The sequence below is a fragment of the Myotis davidii genome, unplaced genomic scaffold (assembly GCF_000327345.1).
Source record: "Myotis davidii unplaced genomic scaffold, ASM32734v1 scaffold993, whole genome shotgun sequence".
NCBI lineage: Eukaryota > Metazoa > Chordata > Mammalia > Chiroptera > Vespertilionidae > Myotis > Myotis davidii.
Genome location: NW_006285483.1, coordinates 1,866,353 through 1,882,718, shown reverse-complemented (window position 1 = coordinate 1,882,718; position 16,366 = coordinate 1,866,353). Strand labels below are relative to the sequence as shown.

Genomic DNA, 16,366 nt, shown 5'->3' with positions numbered 1-16,366 from the left:
TTGCACTCCCCACACTGGGAATTGGGCCTGCAACCCGGCATATGCCCTGACCAGAATCAAATCATTACTTTCTAGTTCATATGTCGACGCTCAACTTTTGAGTCACGCTGGCCAGGCTACACAACTTTTATCAATTATCTTGTATCTGTTTTCCCAATCAGTAGAAGCTGAATAATGCATTGCCATATATGTTCGTGGCATAAACAATTACAGGCATACCTTATTTTATTGTGCTTCACAAGTGTTGCCTTTTTTACAAATTAAAGTCAAGATTCTCCACCTACAAAAAGATTACCTACCATTTGCTTTATTGCAATACTCACTTTATTCCAGTGGTCTGGAACTAAACCCACAATATTTTCAAGGTATGCTCATATATATACTGTTAGAGGTTTACTATATAGCTTTCTGGACTTATAAATCTGGGTTTTAAATGTGGCTCTACTATTAACTTATCTAATCGTTAGGTTCTTCAGCTAGGAATTTCAGATACATTCTATTTCATATCGTTATTATGAGAATTAAGAGAGACAAAAGATGTGAAATTTTTAGTACATTAGCTGGCATGTCGTGAAAATTCAAAAAATGGTAGCTACTCTTTTTTTTAAAAATATTTTTTTAATATATTTTATTGATTTTTTACAGAGAGGAAGGGAGATAGAGCATCAGAAACATCGATGAGAGAGAAACATCGATCAGCTGCCTCCTGCACATCCCCCACTGGGGAAGTGCCCGCAACCCAGGTACATGCCCTCAACCAGAATCGAACCTGGGACCTTTCAGTCCGGGGCCGGTGCTCTATCCACTGAGCCACACCGGTTTCGGCAAATGGTAGCTACTCTTATCATTCTCCCTGAAAACAAGATCCTATATAAAAAAAGCCTAATATGCAAATCGAACCAACGACCAGTCGTTATGACGCACACTGACCACCAGGGGCAGATGCTCAATGCAAGAGCTGTGCGCAGGCCTCAGGCCAGCCAAGGTGGGTGCCAGTGGAGCCCCCCCGTCCTCCCGTCATCCCACTGGTTGCCCCACAGATCAGTCCTGATTGCCAGCCAGGCCTAGGGATCCCACATATAATTGTCATCAGTATTGTATTCAGAATGAATATGGAACAGGTTAGGACTTAAGTTAATATCCAGAAATAGTAACATGGATTTCTAGAACCATTAAATAGGGTTCTATTTCTAGTTGTCTTTCAAAGAATAACTGTGTATCATTTTAGTAAACTCCCTAATTTCTTAAGACTCGTCAGTAATTTCAAAATATTGATTGAAGTAGAGTTCCTATTTAAAAAACCATACAGCCCTGGCCAGGTGGCTCCATTGGTTGGAGTGTCAGCCCCATAATACACCAAAAGGTTGCAGGCTCAATTTCTGGTTGGGGCATGTATAGAAGGCAACCAATAGAAGTTTCTCTGTTTCTCTGTTTCTCTCTCTTGCTCTCTCTCTCTCTCTCTCTCTCTCTCTCAAAAAATCATGTCCTTGGGTGGACATGGATTAAAAAAAATTTTTAAGCCATGAATACTTTTGAAATTTAAATACATTATCTTTTATTGAGAAGGACTAAAGTCTCTAATATAAATGAGACTTCAGCATACACCAGTTATTTGAGTTGGCAACAAAAATGTAAATATGACCTTAATTCCTGTTTGCCAGTGGTTATCACCCATTTACTGATACTACCCAAGTTTTATAGCATGGATACAAATTCAATATATGTTACGTAGAATACTCTTTTGTAAATATATTGATTTTCTACTCTTAAGAAACATTCATTATAAGGAGTTGGGGAATGCTTTAAGCACATATAAATCAGAAGTTTATTCATTCAGTAAATATTTATTGATAAGTGTGCTAGGCACTGATCTGGTCATTAAGTCTCAATGACCAAAAGCACACAGAAAACCTTTGCAGTCTAGAGAGAGGAAGAATGGAGACATAAAATAAACAATAAACAAAGTAATTTCATGTAGTGTACAAGAAATTGATAAAGGCTATGAAAAAAGTAAAAGAGTTGCAACATAGTGAGAGGAGTTACAAGTGCAGGAAGAAGAGGAAGAACCATCAGAGGAAGACTGAGAAGACAGAAGCCTGTGAGTAACAGAAGGCATGGTGTTCTGGAATCCTAAAGAAAAGTGTCTCAAAGTGGAGGGAATATCAGTAGTCAGATGCTCCCAAGTTAGTGGGACCTGAGAATAGACTGTGGGGTTTAGCAATGTGATGCTGAGAAGTTTCAGTAAACTTGCTATTCCTTTTGGTCATGGAGGAGGATGACAAGAAAGATAATTACTGCTAAGCTCTCATTTTTTGTGGACTTGTGGCACTACCGGTAGTTTGATCTTTGGTAAATGCTTAACATTTAGATTGCTATTCACAGAAAACTTAGGATACTGTTGGCTTTGCTTGAATGTCAGCCTGGTCAATGTGAACAAGTGGTTGTGAAAATTACATTAATAGTAGCAGTAGGGAATGAGCTTTCTGTTGTGAGGATCTCAAACTCAGAACTGCAGGAACTAGTCATTTGGTAAATTGAAAGAAGCTGAGAGAATCTGTGAAGTATGGGTACCCAGGTGGCATTCCTAGAGGTTGCTGTGGAAAGAAAGAAAATAGCCTAAAGAGGAAAAAAACTCAGTGCTGAATTTAACTTCATTTAGTCCACTAAGAAAAATAATACCAAGTCAGGTGGATAATTTGCCTTCTTTATTTTTAGGTTAATGTGTCATTCTAGGTTAACTTGGGGGGAGGTGATCAGAAATTCAACATTTAAGTGCTGTTCCCCCAGCAAGGGCATAATGAGTAGATAGCATCATAATATGTGGGCTATGATGAAGCTGCTCCAGATGAATCTTTCTCAAAGTTAATTGATGGGAGCTTCCCACCTTCAAGAATTTTTATTACCTTAGCAATGTTATGCCAAGGCTGCCGAAACACAGCTGTGGGTGCTGTGCCAACGCCTACGTTGCCAGTGTCAGGAAGGATGTACTTTCAAACCTCTAATTTATCTAATAATGTCTTTAGTGATTTGTGTAGGTTTGGCATTGTGATGAAAATGCTTCCTGGCTTGGTTTATAACAAGAATTCAGTATGCAGTCTTGAAATGTGTATTGTCTTAAAATGCATGTGGAAGGTACCAACAAGTCAACTTAGAAAAAGATCCAAATAAAATACTGTTCTATTCATCTAACAGAACTTAGCCACTCTTTATACTTGAAAAAGATGCAAATTAAATGTGTTTTTATGCTAGAATAATCTATTGTGGTTTCTGCTTTATAAATCAAGATAGCAATATATACTAGTAGTGCTGAAAGAGAGCCAGCTTTCATATTCAGTTACAATCTGACACCTTTTCTTTTCTCTAATGAAAAATCATAACTAAAAATAAATTTAAAAAGAAAATGTAGATTGGATTATATCAGCCTATAGAATGAAAATAGAATAATAAGCTCTCGTAAATAAATATTTATAAAGAGGCAGGAAATAGTACTCTCTTATTTGAAATAAATATAAAGTTTCATAACCAGTTGCTAACTATTATTTTATATGAACCTTAATAAGCGTGTCTCAAGAAAAAAAGTTACACAAAATCTGAAGGATTTTTTTCTAACTAGTGGATTTGCTGCAAAGATTGATTACATTTATCAAAATAAATATACATCCAACTTTTAAGAATACACCTAGTCTATAGAGTATCCCATATTGTCTACAAAAGGAATATATAGAGTTAGTTTATTTCCATTCTGCTGGCCTGTGTGAAAACATTGTTTGGATCAGGAGTGTCTTAATTTATACTTTTAAACTGCCTTTGTCCTACCTTTGAAATTAAAAATGTTATTTGAAATAAAATTATAGAATTAAAATTTTAATTTTTAGACCTGAGACTTGAGTTATTTTATTACAGTTTCTTAATTTTCCAGTTGCAGAAACTGAAATCCAGCATTTAAGCATCTTTTATAAGGTTACACAGCTAGAATTAGAACGTGGCTTTCTAACTCCTTATATTTCTGCTATAACCTCCTGTCTCCAACAAGTTAGTTGAATAACAAGTAAGTTGTCAGAAATTTTAGGCCTCCCTCAGTGTGCAACTATGTATGTCCAGGCTTCAAAGTCAGTAGTAATTCTTAATTACTCATTGTTAAAAAAAAATCCGTATAGCAACATAGAGAAATCACAATGTTTAAATTATGAGCTAAAGTGATTTCTGAGTAACTGAGATATATTTATGTAAAGTCTTTTTTAAAAAATAAATCTATTTTTAAATATATTTTTATTGATTTCAGAGAGGAAGGGAGAGGGAGAGGGAGAGAGAGATAGAAACATCAATGATGAGAGAGAATCATTGATCAGCTGCCTCCTGCACGCACCCTTACTGGGGATTGAGCCCACAACCCAGGCATATGCCCTTGACCAGAATCAAACCCGCGACCCTTCAGTCCGCAGGCTGACCTCTATCCACTGAGCCAAGCTGGCTAGGCTATCAGTGTATAGTCTTTAAAGCAATAGTCTTTAATATCTTTAGGTAACAGCCAAAGCAATATTGAGAAAGAAGAACAAAGTTGGAGGTATAATGCTACCTGAAATCAAGCTATATTTTAAGGCTATACTAATTAAAAGAGCATAGTACTGGCATGAAAACACATACAAACACATACATAGGTCAGTGGAACAGAATAGGAAGCCCAGAAATAAACCCACACCTATATGGTCAATTAATTTATGACACCACAATACACAAAGAAGTCATACAACTCAGCAAAAACAATTATTTAAAAATGGGTAAACAACCTAAATAACACTTCTCCAAAGAGGATGTACAGATGGCCAACAGGTACATGAAAAGACGTTCAGTGTCATTAATCATTAGAGAAATACATATACAATGGGGTAAAGACAGTCTCTTTAATAAGTTATGTTGGGAAAACTGGGCAGATGCATGCAAGAAAAAATGAAATGATACCACTTTTTTAAACCATATACAACAATAAGTTCAAAATGGATTAAAGACTTAAATGTAAGCACTAAAACTAAAACTCCTAGTAGAAAAAAATAGGCAGTTAACTCTGGCATTGCTCTTAGCAATATTTATTGGAAATGTCTCCTTAGGAAGGAAAACAAAAGAAAAAAATAAACAAATGGGACTACATCAAACTAAAAAGTTTTTTCACAGCAAAAGAAAACATTAACAAAACAAAAAGACAATCTACTGAATCGGAGAAGATATTTGTCAATGACACACCTGAAAAGGGGTTCATATCCAAAGGACATGGAACTCATACAACTAACTTAACATAAAGCCAAACAATCTAATTAAAAAAATTGACAGAGGACCTCAATAGACACTTCTCCAAAGAGGATGTACAGATGGCCAACAGGTACATGAAAAGACGTTCAGTGTCATTAATCATTAGAGAAATACAAATTGAAACCATAATGAGATATCACCTCACACCTGGAGATTTCTCAGAAAATTAAACTACTATGTGACCCAACAATTTCACTTCTGGGTAGTTATCCAGAGAAATACCAAACAATAACTCAAAAAGATATTATGTGCTCCATGTTCATTGCAGCTTTATGTATAACTAGAGGCCTTGTGCACAAAATTCATGCACTCGAATGCCAAACTATGTGCCCGAGCAGCTGCAGCATTTTCCATTCCCACCAGGGCAGAGAGACCCACAGCTCTGCACTCTGCATCTGCGCCAGCACTTGGGACTATCAGTGTTTCCACTATAGCCATGTTAACAGACTAGAGGCCCAGTGCACAAAATTTGTGCATCCTCTCACAGTCTGGGAGCCCTCAGGGACTGTAGCGCTACCACAGAGGTGGGAGAGGCTCCTGCTACCGTCACTGCGCTTGCCAGCCGTGAGCCCAGCTTCTGACTGAGCGGCACTACCCCTGGTCAACCGGTTGACTGACCCCTGGTGGTCAGTGCATGTCATAGCGAGTGGTTGAGCGGCCTTAGCATTCACTAGCATAGTATGCTTTGATTGGTTGAACAGCTGACTGGACGACCAGACACTTAGCAAATTAGGCTTTTATTATACAGGATAGCCCAGGGGTGGGCAAACTTTTTGACTCAAGGGCCACAATGGGTTCTTAAACTGGACCAGAGGGCCGGAACAAAAGCATGGATGGAGTGTTTGTGTGAACTAATACATGTTAACACTGCTGCTGGTGAAGGAGCGGAGGGGAGAGCAAGAGACCCCTTCGCTCTTTTGGCTCCGCGGGCCGGATAGAACAGCCGAACGGGCTGGATCCGTCCTGTGGGCCGTAGTTTGCCCACGGCTGACCTAGAGGGTATTATGTTAAGTGAAATAAGTCAGCCAGAGAAAGACAAATTCCATATGATTTCTCTTAAATGTGGAATCTAATAAAGGAACAAACAAAACAGAAACAAACTTAGAGATACAGAGAACAAATTGATGGTCGCCAGATGGGAAGGGGGTTGGGGTGACAGGTGAATATGGTGAAAGGGATTAAAGAGTACAAATTTCCAGTTATAAAAATGGTCACGGGGATGTAAAATACCACATAGGGAATCTAAGTCAGTAATATTTTAATAACTATTATGTGTCAGATGGTACCAGACTTGAGTGATCACTTTGTAAGGTATATAAATGTCTAATTGCTATGTTGTACACTTAAAACTAATATTTTATGTAAACTGTAATTAGAAAATAATTAAATGAAGAAACATTAAAAAATATAGGTAACAAAGACCCAAATATAATAGTTAATGCCTCCATCCACTAATTATAAGGATTTGAGTAGTTTCCATAATGATTGTCTTAGTCTGTTTGACCTGCAGTACAAATTATCATAGATTGGATGGCTTATAAATAATAGAAATTTATTTCACACCGTTCAGGAGGCTGTGATGTTCAAGATCAAGATGCCAATAGATTTGCTGTCTTAGGTGTGTGCTTTGTGGTTCAAAGATGACTATCACCTTGTATCCTCACATGGTTTAAAGGTTAAGAGCACATTTATTTATTTACTTATTTAATCCTCATGCTCAGAGAGAGCAAGAGAGAGAAACATTGATGTGAAAGAGGAACATCAATACTAGAGATCAAACCCACAACCCAGGTATGTGCCCTGACCAGGAATCGAACCCACAACCTTTTGGAGCACAGGCCAATTCTCAACCATCTGAGTCAGTCCTGCTGGGCAGGATGAGGGCACTTTAGTAAGGGAACTAATCCCATTCACAAGGGCCCAACCCTCATGACCTAATGATCGTTCAAAGGTTCCACCTCCAGTGGTGATGAGAATTTCAACATATGAATTTGAGGGAGGAGGACTAAACTTTCAGTTCATAACAATGATTTAACATCTGCTTTATCCTTAAATACTGCTCCCAGATATACTATATGGCTTTTTAAATGTCTAATTTGGGAAAAGACTGACAAAGTAAAATAAAATAATTTATATAAACATTGATAAGTACAGAACTGTTGAAGGTCATTAGAATGCAGTCGTGCTTTTAAAATTCAAATCTTCTACCAAGCATGTTTTGTGCTGTGGTTATTTTTGAAATAAAAGTGAAGAGTTACGATTGACTTCATGTGTCTGAAGAATAAAACTTGTGCTTTGTTTACAGAATTCAGTTTGTGAATTTTAACAGTCTGGACTCTTGCTTTATAATATATAACATTGAGAAAGTCAGTATATACAGAAATTCAAATACATAATTCATGTATTTATGAACATAAATAGCTTTAATAAAGTAGAATGTTTATATACTAAAAATTAAAACTAAATGGACCCCTATTAATATTTCAATATTGTTTAGAGTTATTTATGCATATAGTTTATATGTGACTTAGACATAAATGAGACAAGGATTTTTATCTATGAGTATATAAAGTCTATACTTTGATGTTTAAAACAAAGTAACAAGTTGGTATGAAATACATTTCCTTTTGTTCTCAGGACATGAATTACTTAAAGATAGGAATGGTAAGCATCTCAGATAATTTATGTTAACAAATAGCAAAGGCTTGTTTTTGGACTATATTTAAGGGGCCTGACAAGATTAATTTGACTTCAAAAGAGCCAGTCCCCCAAAATGACATACACTGGAAAAATTAAAAGACATTTCTAATCATACTCTACTTCAGCAACGTTCTCAATATAACAACATCTGTACCCAACCCTCCAACTTGCCAGAAGTATTGGCCCTCCTCTGATATTTGCTATGCAGTATATTTACCGAACTTTAAAACCTTCTGTATAAGGATCTTTCAAGCACTGAATGAGAAATGATGGGAAAGGGTGGTTTGCTATGTTATTATCTTGTTACTCACTCCTGGGAATTCTCTTTAAAATGACAAGCTTTAATTATAACCTTCTATTTGAGTTGTATCAAATATTCTGTAATGTGACTATGTTTTAAAATACATTTTGCAATTCTGACTTTTTAGAAATAATCACTTTCACTTCAGAGTCAAAACCATAAGACTACTCTACTGATAGCTTTCTGACATGTAGGAATATCGGATGTGGGTGAAGCGTCTAGCTTGATGTTTTATATCTAGCTATTAGTCAGCTAATCCTCCTCCCTACTTCACTGAAAATATTTTCATTCTGTCTGACAAAAAGTAAGAAATTACATTAACTGTGACTAAAAATGTAGTTGCAGATGACACATTAATGAGACTAATAGTTCTTGCTGTATTCTCAAAAGTTTTACCTTTAGTGAACTTAGATCCAAATATCCTTTTTTTTTTAATTCTTGGAAACAAGATAACAATAAAGATTTTTTAGATGGTTTTAAATATAAATTTTAGAACAAACAGAAGGACCAAGTAAATGTTAATACTGTTAGTATAAAGTCGCCTTGGGCAAAATACTTGGGTATCTTCAGTTACTTCAAGTAAAGCGTGATTGAAAGGTAAAAACAAGCAGTGCTGAAGACAGTTGAGGTGTATGAAGGGAAATTTTGACTCATAAGGAAGAATTCAGTTAACCTAGCATGAAAGGAGAAATGGTAATATTGTTTATACAGCATTTGGACTTCAAAAGATGCCACCAATTTATTTCATAATTATGAAGGCAGTAATTGCCTATTTTGGAGTTGTTTTTTTCAGTTTTTCCCCCATCAAAATCAGGATTCAATACACACACACACACACACACACACACACACACACACACACACGTATATCTAGAATACTTAGCCTTACTTCATATACTCTATTCTATTTTTTTAAAAATACTGGTCACAATTCATAAATTGATTTTCTTACTAATGGATTATAGCCTACAATTTGAGAAATACTGATAAAAATAGAGAATTTCTAGTCCCCTTTCCCCTTAGGGACTTAAACCTTAAACACTGTCACTTTATCTGCTTCTAAACCACTAATTTTCTTGGTCTCACCTAAAACTTGTCATCACAAAAATTACACCAGCTCCAAAATCATATAGAACATTCTGTTCTCAGACTACAACATTCTGTCCTAGGTTATGTGCTCAAGTACTCCCATTACAGTTTTAAAATTACATTTAGACCACATTGATTTGCAACTCATGCCTGTTCTTTCTTAGCCAATAGTACACGGTCGAACATTGTAATATGTCCTTAAAAAGATAATCAGTTCCCATGTCTCTTCTTTACTTTTATAGAATCACTTTGCAAAACCTCAAATCTTGATGAACAATTTTTTTTTTTTTTTACTTACACGTTCCAGCACATGCAACCAGAAAGACTGGTTTCATTAAAAAATTGTCTCAAACTTCCAATAATCTCTTGGCACTGTTTGACAGTCCTACTACTCTCTGATAAGACTATTTCATATTTATTTTCTCTTCATCCCTCCTGCCCCATGTGCTTTCCACCCTCACCATCCAGTTGATGATATCACGCAATGGCTCTCATTGGTGTGATCCCCAGACCAGCAGCATGAACATCATATGGGAACTTATTAGAAATGAGAATTCTCAGGCCCTACTCCAGGCCTACTTAGTCAGAAACCCTAAGGTTAGGGCCCAGCAGTCTGTGTTTTGACAAGCCTGCAGGTGATTCTGATGCAAGCAAAAGTTTGAGAACTACTGGTCTAGCCTTATACTTCATTGAGAAGCCATTGTCTAGAACAGTGATGATGAACCTATGACACGCGTGTCAGAGGTGACACGCGAACTCATTTTTTTGGTTGATTTTTCTTTGTTAAATGGCATTTAAATATATAAAATAAATATAAAAAATATAAATCTTTGTTTTACTATGGTTGCAAATATCAAAAAATTTCTATATGTGACACGGCACCAGAGTTAAGTCGGGGTTTTGCAAAATGCTGACACGCCGAGCTTAAAAGGTTCGCCATCACTGGTCTAGAATGTAAGCTCCAAAGGCAGGGTTTTTTGTCCTTTTTGGGCATCTATGTATCCTGTGGAGTAGAACAGTGCCTGGAACATTGTGAGCCTCAATAGCTATTGTTGAACCAAACCATTAGATGTGAACTCCCTTATTTTCCTACCAAGAAATTGGAAACCTACTTGCATCTGTCCCTATTTTTTTCCTTTTTCAATTAAGGAAATGTGCCTCGTCCTATCAAAGGTCAAAATTTCTGTATATGAACCGGATATCATCCCTCCTTGCCTTCTCAGGAACTTTGCTCCTTTGTTCCTTCCCTCTCTCCTGCATTAGCTATCAATCTTTCTCTACTAGGTCAAATCATTTAGTATGCAGTCGGATTCTGCACCATTCTAAAACTACAAACTTTCCCTGTCTTCATATCCCCTTTCAGTCACTGCCTTTATTCAGTGGTTCTTGACAAAGTCAATGACTTTTTTAAAGATATAATTTACATACTGTAAAAATTGCACTCTTAAATTGTACAAGTACAGTTCAGTGGTTTTACTAGTAGTGTATTCAGAATTGTTTAACCATCACTACAGTGTAAGATGCAGAACATTTTTATCACCCCAAAAAGAAACCCCCTACGCATTAGCAGTTCCTCCCTGTTTGCACCACCTCCCAGCCCTAGGCTACTCTCCTCTACTTTCTGTTACAATAGATTGCCTATTCTGGACTTTTCATATAAATGGAATCATCCAATATGTGATCTTTTGTGACTAGTGTCTGTAGCGTACCATGTTTTCAAGGTTCATACACATTGTAGCATGTATCAATACTTCATTCCTTTTATGGCTGAATAATATTCTATTGCATGAATATACTTACTGCCTTTTGTTTATCCATAAGCAGTTGGTGGACATTTGGTTGTTTTTACTTTTTCGCTATTATGAATAATGCTGCTATGAACATTCATGTCTGAGTTCTTGTGTGGAAGTATGTTTTTCACTTGTATATTCCACTCATAGGAATTGCTGAGCCATGTAGTAGCATTGTGTTTAACATTATAAGGAACTGCCAAAGCTGTTGCACCATTTTACATTCCCACCAGAAATATATGAGAATTTGAATTTTTCTACATGGTCATCAGCACTTGTTGCCTCTTTTTTTTATTACAGTCATCCTACTCAGTGTGAAGTGGTATCTCGTTGTGGTTTTGATTAGCATTTTCCTAATGACTAATGATTTTGAGTATCTTTTCTTATGGTTTTCTTCTATTTATAGATCTTTAGGAAAATATTAATATCCTTTGTCCGTTTTTAAATTGGGTTGTGTTTTCATTATTGAGCTAACATAGTTTTTTATATGTTCTAAATACTAGTCTCTCATCAGATATAATTTGCAAATATTTTCTACCATTCTGTGAATTGTCTTTTCACTTTCTTTTTTTAGAAATATTTTTTTTATTGATTTTGGAGAGGAAGGGAGAGGGAGAGATAGAAACAATAATGATGAGAATTACTGATCGGCTGCCTCCTGCACACCCCCAACTGGGGATCCAGCCCACAACCTGGGCATGTGCCCTGACTAGGAATCGAACCATGACCCCCTGGTTCATAGGCCCATGCTCAACCGCTGAACTACACCAGGCTGGGCGTCTTTTCACTTTCTTGATTTTCGGTCCTATTTAATTATCTTATTTCGTTGCTTGTGTTTTTGGTTTCATATTTAGGAAAACCGTTGCCTAATTCAAGGTCATGAGGTTTTACTGTTATGTTTTCTTTTAAGATTTTTATAGTGTTAGCTCTTACATTTAGGTCTGTGATCCATTTTGACTAAAGTTGTGTATATGGTATAAGAAGAGTCTAACGTGATTATTTTGTATGGATATCCAATTGTCCCAGCACCATTTGTTGAAAAGACTTGTTTCCCCCATTGAGTTGTCTTGGTACCCAGTGATCATATGGTATTAAATTCAATATCCAGCTGTAGCCTGATGTCTCGGTTGGAGCGGCGTCCCATACACCAAAAGGTTGTGGGTTCGTCCTAGCCGGTTGCCAGTGGTTAGAGCATTGGCCTGGATTACAACTGTCTCCTCAATGGTTACTCACTCATTTTTGCTTGCTTCCAATTTCCTTTGACACAGCAAAGCAATATTTTAAGTAGTATTATTTTAATAATATTTTAAGTAATATTTTAATGGCATTCTCTTGCTCACAATATTCAGGGACTTCCCAGTACATTTTGAGTAAAATCCAAATTCTTTTTAAAAAAATATATATTATTGCCGAAACCGGTTTGGCTCAGTGGATAGAGCGTCGGCCTGCGGACTGAAAGGTCCCGGGTTCGATTCCGGTCAAGGGCATGTACCTGGGTTGCGGGCACATCCCCGGTGGGGGATGTGCAGGAGGCGGCTGATCGATGTTTCTCTCTCATCTAATTAATCACTTTAACTGCGAACAATCATGCTTAAGTACATAATCTTTACTCCCTGGAATGGAGATAAGAAACGCCCTAACCTTTGGAATAGAGATTGATAGGATTAGAATCAACTGGTATAAATACAGATGCAACAAGACAACAGGAGAGAGAACTTAGACACAGAACTCAAAAGACAGAACCTACACAGAACCTAGAGACAAGAACTTCGCTGGAGAGAACATGGCAAAAGATCCTGGACAGAACCTGGCTACAGAACTTGGTTGGAGAACCTAGACAGAACCTGGCTGAAGAACCCGGCTACAGAACCTGGCGACCGAACCTGGCTGGAGAACCTAAACCGAACCTGGCTGGAGAACCTAGAGAGAGAACATGGCTACAGAACCTGCCTGGAGAACCTGGAGAACGTGGCTGGAGAACTTAGCAAGAGAACATGGACACAGAACTTGGCTGGAGATTGTGGCTAGAGATCCTGGCAAGGCTGCTGATCAACTGAACGTTGTCTCCGTGGCATTCCTTCTTCGCCGACTCCATCCGCACCTTTGGGGACCCCTGGACCTGCTGGGGCTGGACCCCAGCAAGGAAGGGAGAGGGATAGAGAGCTAGAAACATCGATCAGCTGCCTCCTGCACACCCCCCACTGGGGATGTGTCCACAACCAACGTACATGCCCTTGACTGGAATCAAACCTGGGATCCCCCCAGTCTGCAGGCAGACGCTGTATCCACTAAGCCAAACAGATCCGGGCAAATCCAAATTCTTACCATGGTTCAAAGATGCCTGTTCCTCTGACAATATTCCCTGTCATTTTTCCCCTTACGCACTATACTTCATCTTCTTTGGGCCTCATTCAGTTCCTCAAACATACCAAACTCTCAGAAAGGGTTTGTACACATGTTATTTTCTCTGCCTAGAATATTCTCTCCAAAATTCCCACCCCTACATAACTGAGGCTTTCTCATTCTTCAAGGCATGGCATTCCTAACCATTCTAAGGAATTACCTCTCTTTCATTTCTTTCACTGTACCCCATTTGTTTCCTTTATAAAACTTGTTCCAATTTTAAATTATATCCTACTAGAGGCCTGGTGCATGAAATTTGTGCATGGGGGAGAGGGGGCAGGGTCCCCCTCAGCCCAGCCTGCACCCTCTACAATCCGGGACTCCTAGAGGAATGTCCAACTGCTGGTTTAGGCCCAACCCCGTTTCCTAATTCTTAGTGAAATAGCTTCTTTTTCTTTTAGTAATTGCCCTTCCTTTTTGGCTGTTGCTTTAGCCAGAGCCACATCAGATCAAGTCCTTCAGAGTGATCTTTCTGCACATTACATGCCAAAGGAAGTGGATGGTATTGGGATTGGGCCTAAACCAGCAGTCGGACATCCCTCTCATAATCCTGGACCGCTGGATCCTAACTGCTCACCTGCCTGCTGGCCTGATCGCCCCTAAACGCCCCCGCTGCCAGCCTGGTCACCCCCAACTGCCTCCCCTGTCAGCCTGGTCACCCCTAACTGCCCCTCCGCCCTGCTGGCCTGGTTGCCCCTTACTGCTCCCCTCTGCTGGCCTTGTCGCCCCCCTGCAGCCTGCTATTCGGTCGTTAATGTTACTGTGATGGCGTCTTGGGCAATTTGCATATTCCTCTATTATTAGTATAGATTTGTTTACTTATCCCATCTCCATAACTAGATTTTATGCCCCCCACTAAGTCAGGGGCTATTTCTATGTTATTCACCAGTCTACACACCCAGTGCCTAGGCAGAATGCCTAGCACATAATATGCACTCAATAAATGTGTTGGGTATTGTTTACTGATATAATTTTGTTTTGAGAAAATATTAATAACTAATTATTAATCATGCTGAATTGTTTCCTAATTCTTAGTGAAATAGCCTTTTATTTTTCTTTCAGTAATTGCCCTTCCTTTTTGGCTGCTGCTTTAGCCAGAGCGACATCAGATGAAGTCCTGCAGAGTGATCTTTCTGCACATTACATCCCAAAGGAAACCGATGGCACAGAAGGAACTGTGGGTGAGTACCATTCTACATTATTTGTTTGAAAATATTAAAATATTCTCATGTGTAGTGATACACAGAAAATGTCTGCTAAGTACTAACTTTAATTATGTTTACCCACTGGTTAATTGTATAGTGGAAGCATGGATCATTTTACTTCTTTTATCCAGGCAAATTATGAGGTTTTATTTATTAAAGAAGGTATATTTATTAATGTATTAGACTTATACATATTAGATAAGCTCTAAAGAAATACTGATTTTTATAAAAATTAGGGAATTACTACAAATTGTTAAGGAATTTAAATATTTCATTCTGTTTGTTCTATTTCAAGCATTTGCTTTTCAACATGGTGCATAAGGACCAAGGCATATATTAATGAATCAGAGTAGCTAGGTTCCAGAGAATCTGAGGCAGATATAACAGTAAACATTCCTGTTCTTCCTTTATCTCTCTAGATCATTTTGACAGAAAATTGGCAAGGAAGTAATTCCTCTGCTTGTTTTTACTGAGAGTAATTGGTTCACTTGGAACCAAATTATTCCAGAATCAAGTTGGATGGAATTCCTGCTACAATGCATTGGTCTTCCTTCTGGTACTGATGCATAAAGTAAAAGCCCTGTAATGAAAAGATAAGGGAGATTAAATTCTGCTTCACTGCAGCCAGGATGATGGCTGACTCAGCTCCAGCTCAGTTCAGTGACATTAAGACTGATGAGTAATTTACAGCTGTTAGGGGGTGGACTACTGCTTTGAACAATTTTCTCTTTTAAATTATTTTTTCATTTCAGGCAGCAATTATTTATATTCTAATGTTCTATACCGCTCCCCACAGAAGAATACTTAAAGTAGCAAGACTGAAATACTGCCCTACATGCCTACTTTGTAAGAATTTTCTGACATCCTCCCTCTCCCATAGGATAGCAAAAGTGAAATGAAGGCATTTTTTTCTTTTGGTGGATATTACTGGTCGTTTTGATTGTATATTTTTCCAAGGGATTACCCAGTAATGTATTCTCCATGCCACTGCTGTGATTCAGCATGCTCTATTGTAATTCAGGACTGTTTGCAAGCCCTTAATCTATTTAACCCAAATCACTCAATGTGAACCGAACTGAGGAGAATACCTACAGGGCAAATTGTGTTTCTCCATATAGCAGAGTGGGAAATGAACGTATTGAATAAGGCCTGCTGTCATTGAAATGCCTTTTGTCTCTTTTTTTAGTTGTTTCCAAAAACAGGTTTTTAAAAAAAAGTTCTTTTCATGTTTATATCATCCCTAACCCTGCATATCTGTTGGTACAAATTTATTTAGCAGATGTAATGCCTGTTCAGACTACCTAAAATCCATTTGAAATATCCCAATGTAAACATTAAAAACAAAAAGGGGAAAATTATCATTAATACAAAATAAATTAAAACCAAAATCCTCAACAAAATCTTAGCAAATCAGATCCAGCAGTACATCAGAAAGATCATACATCATGACCAAGTAGGATTTATCCCAGGGATGCAAGGATGGTACAATATCCGCAAATCAATGAACGTGAAACATCACATAAACAAATTGAAAGAAAAAAACCACATGGTCATATCAATTGATGCAGAAAAAG

The 16,366-nt window shown here is 37.7% G+C and overlaps 1 protein-coding gene across 1 annotated transcript in view; it reads left to right on the top strand.

Moving 5' to 3' along the window:
• PPM1E (protein phosphatase, Mg2+/Mn2+ dependent 1E) overlaps positions 1–16,366 on the top strand; it is an 88,785-nt gene that overhangs the window by 49,205 nt on the left and 23,214 nt on the right. The window contains exon 2 of the mRNA XM_015559061.1: positions 14,610–14,768. Within this exon, the coding sequence (XP_015414547.1) occupies positions 14,610–14,768 (159 nt within the window). The remainder of the gene's footprint in view (positions 1–14,609; positions 14,769–16,366) is intronic.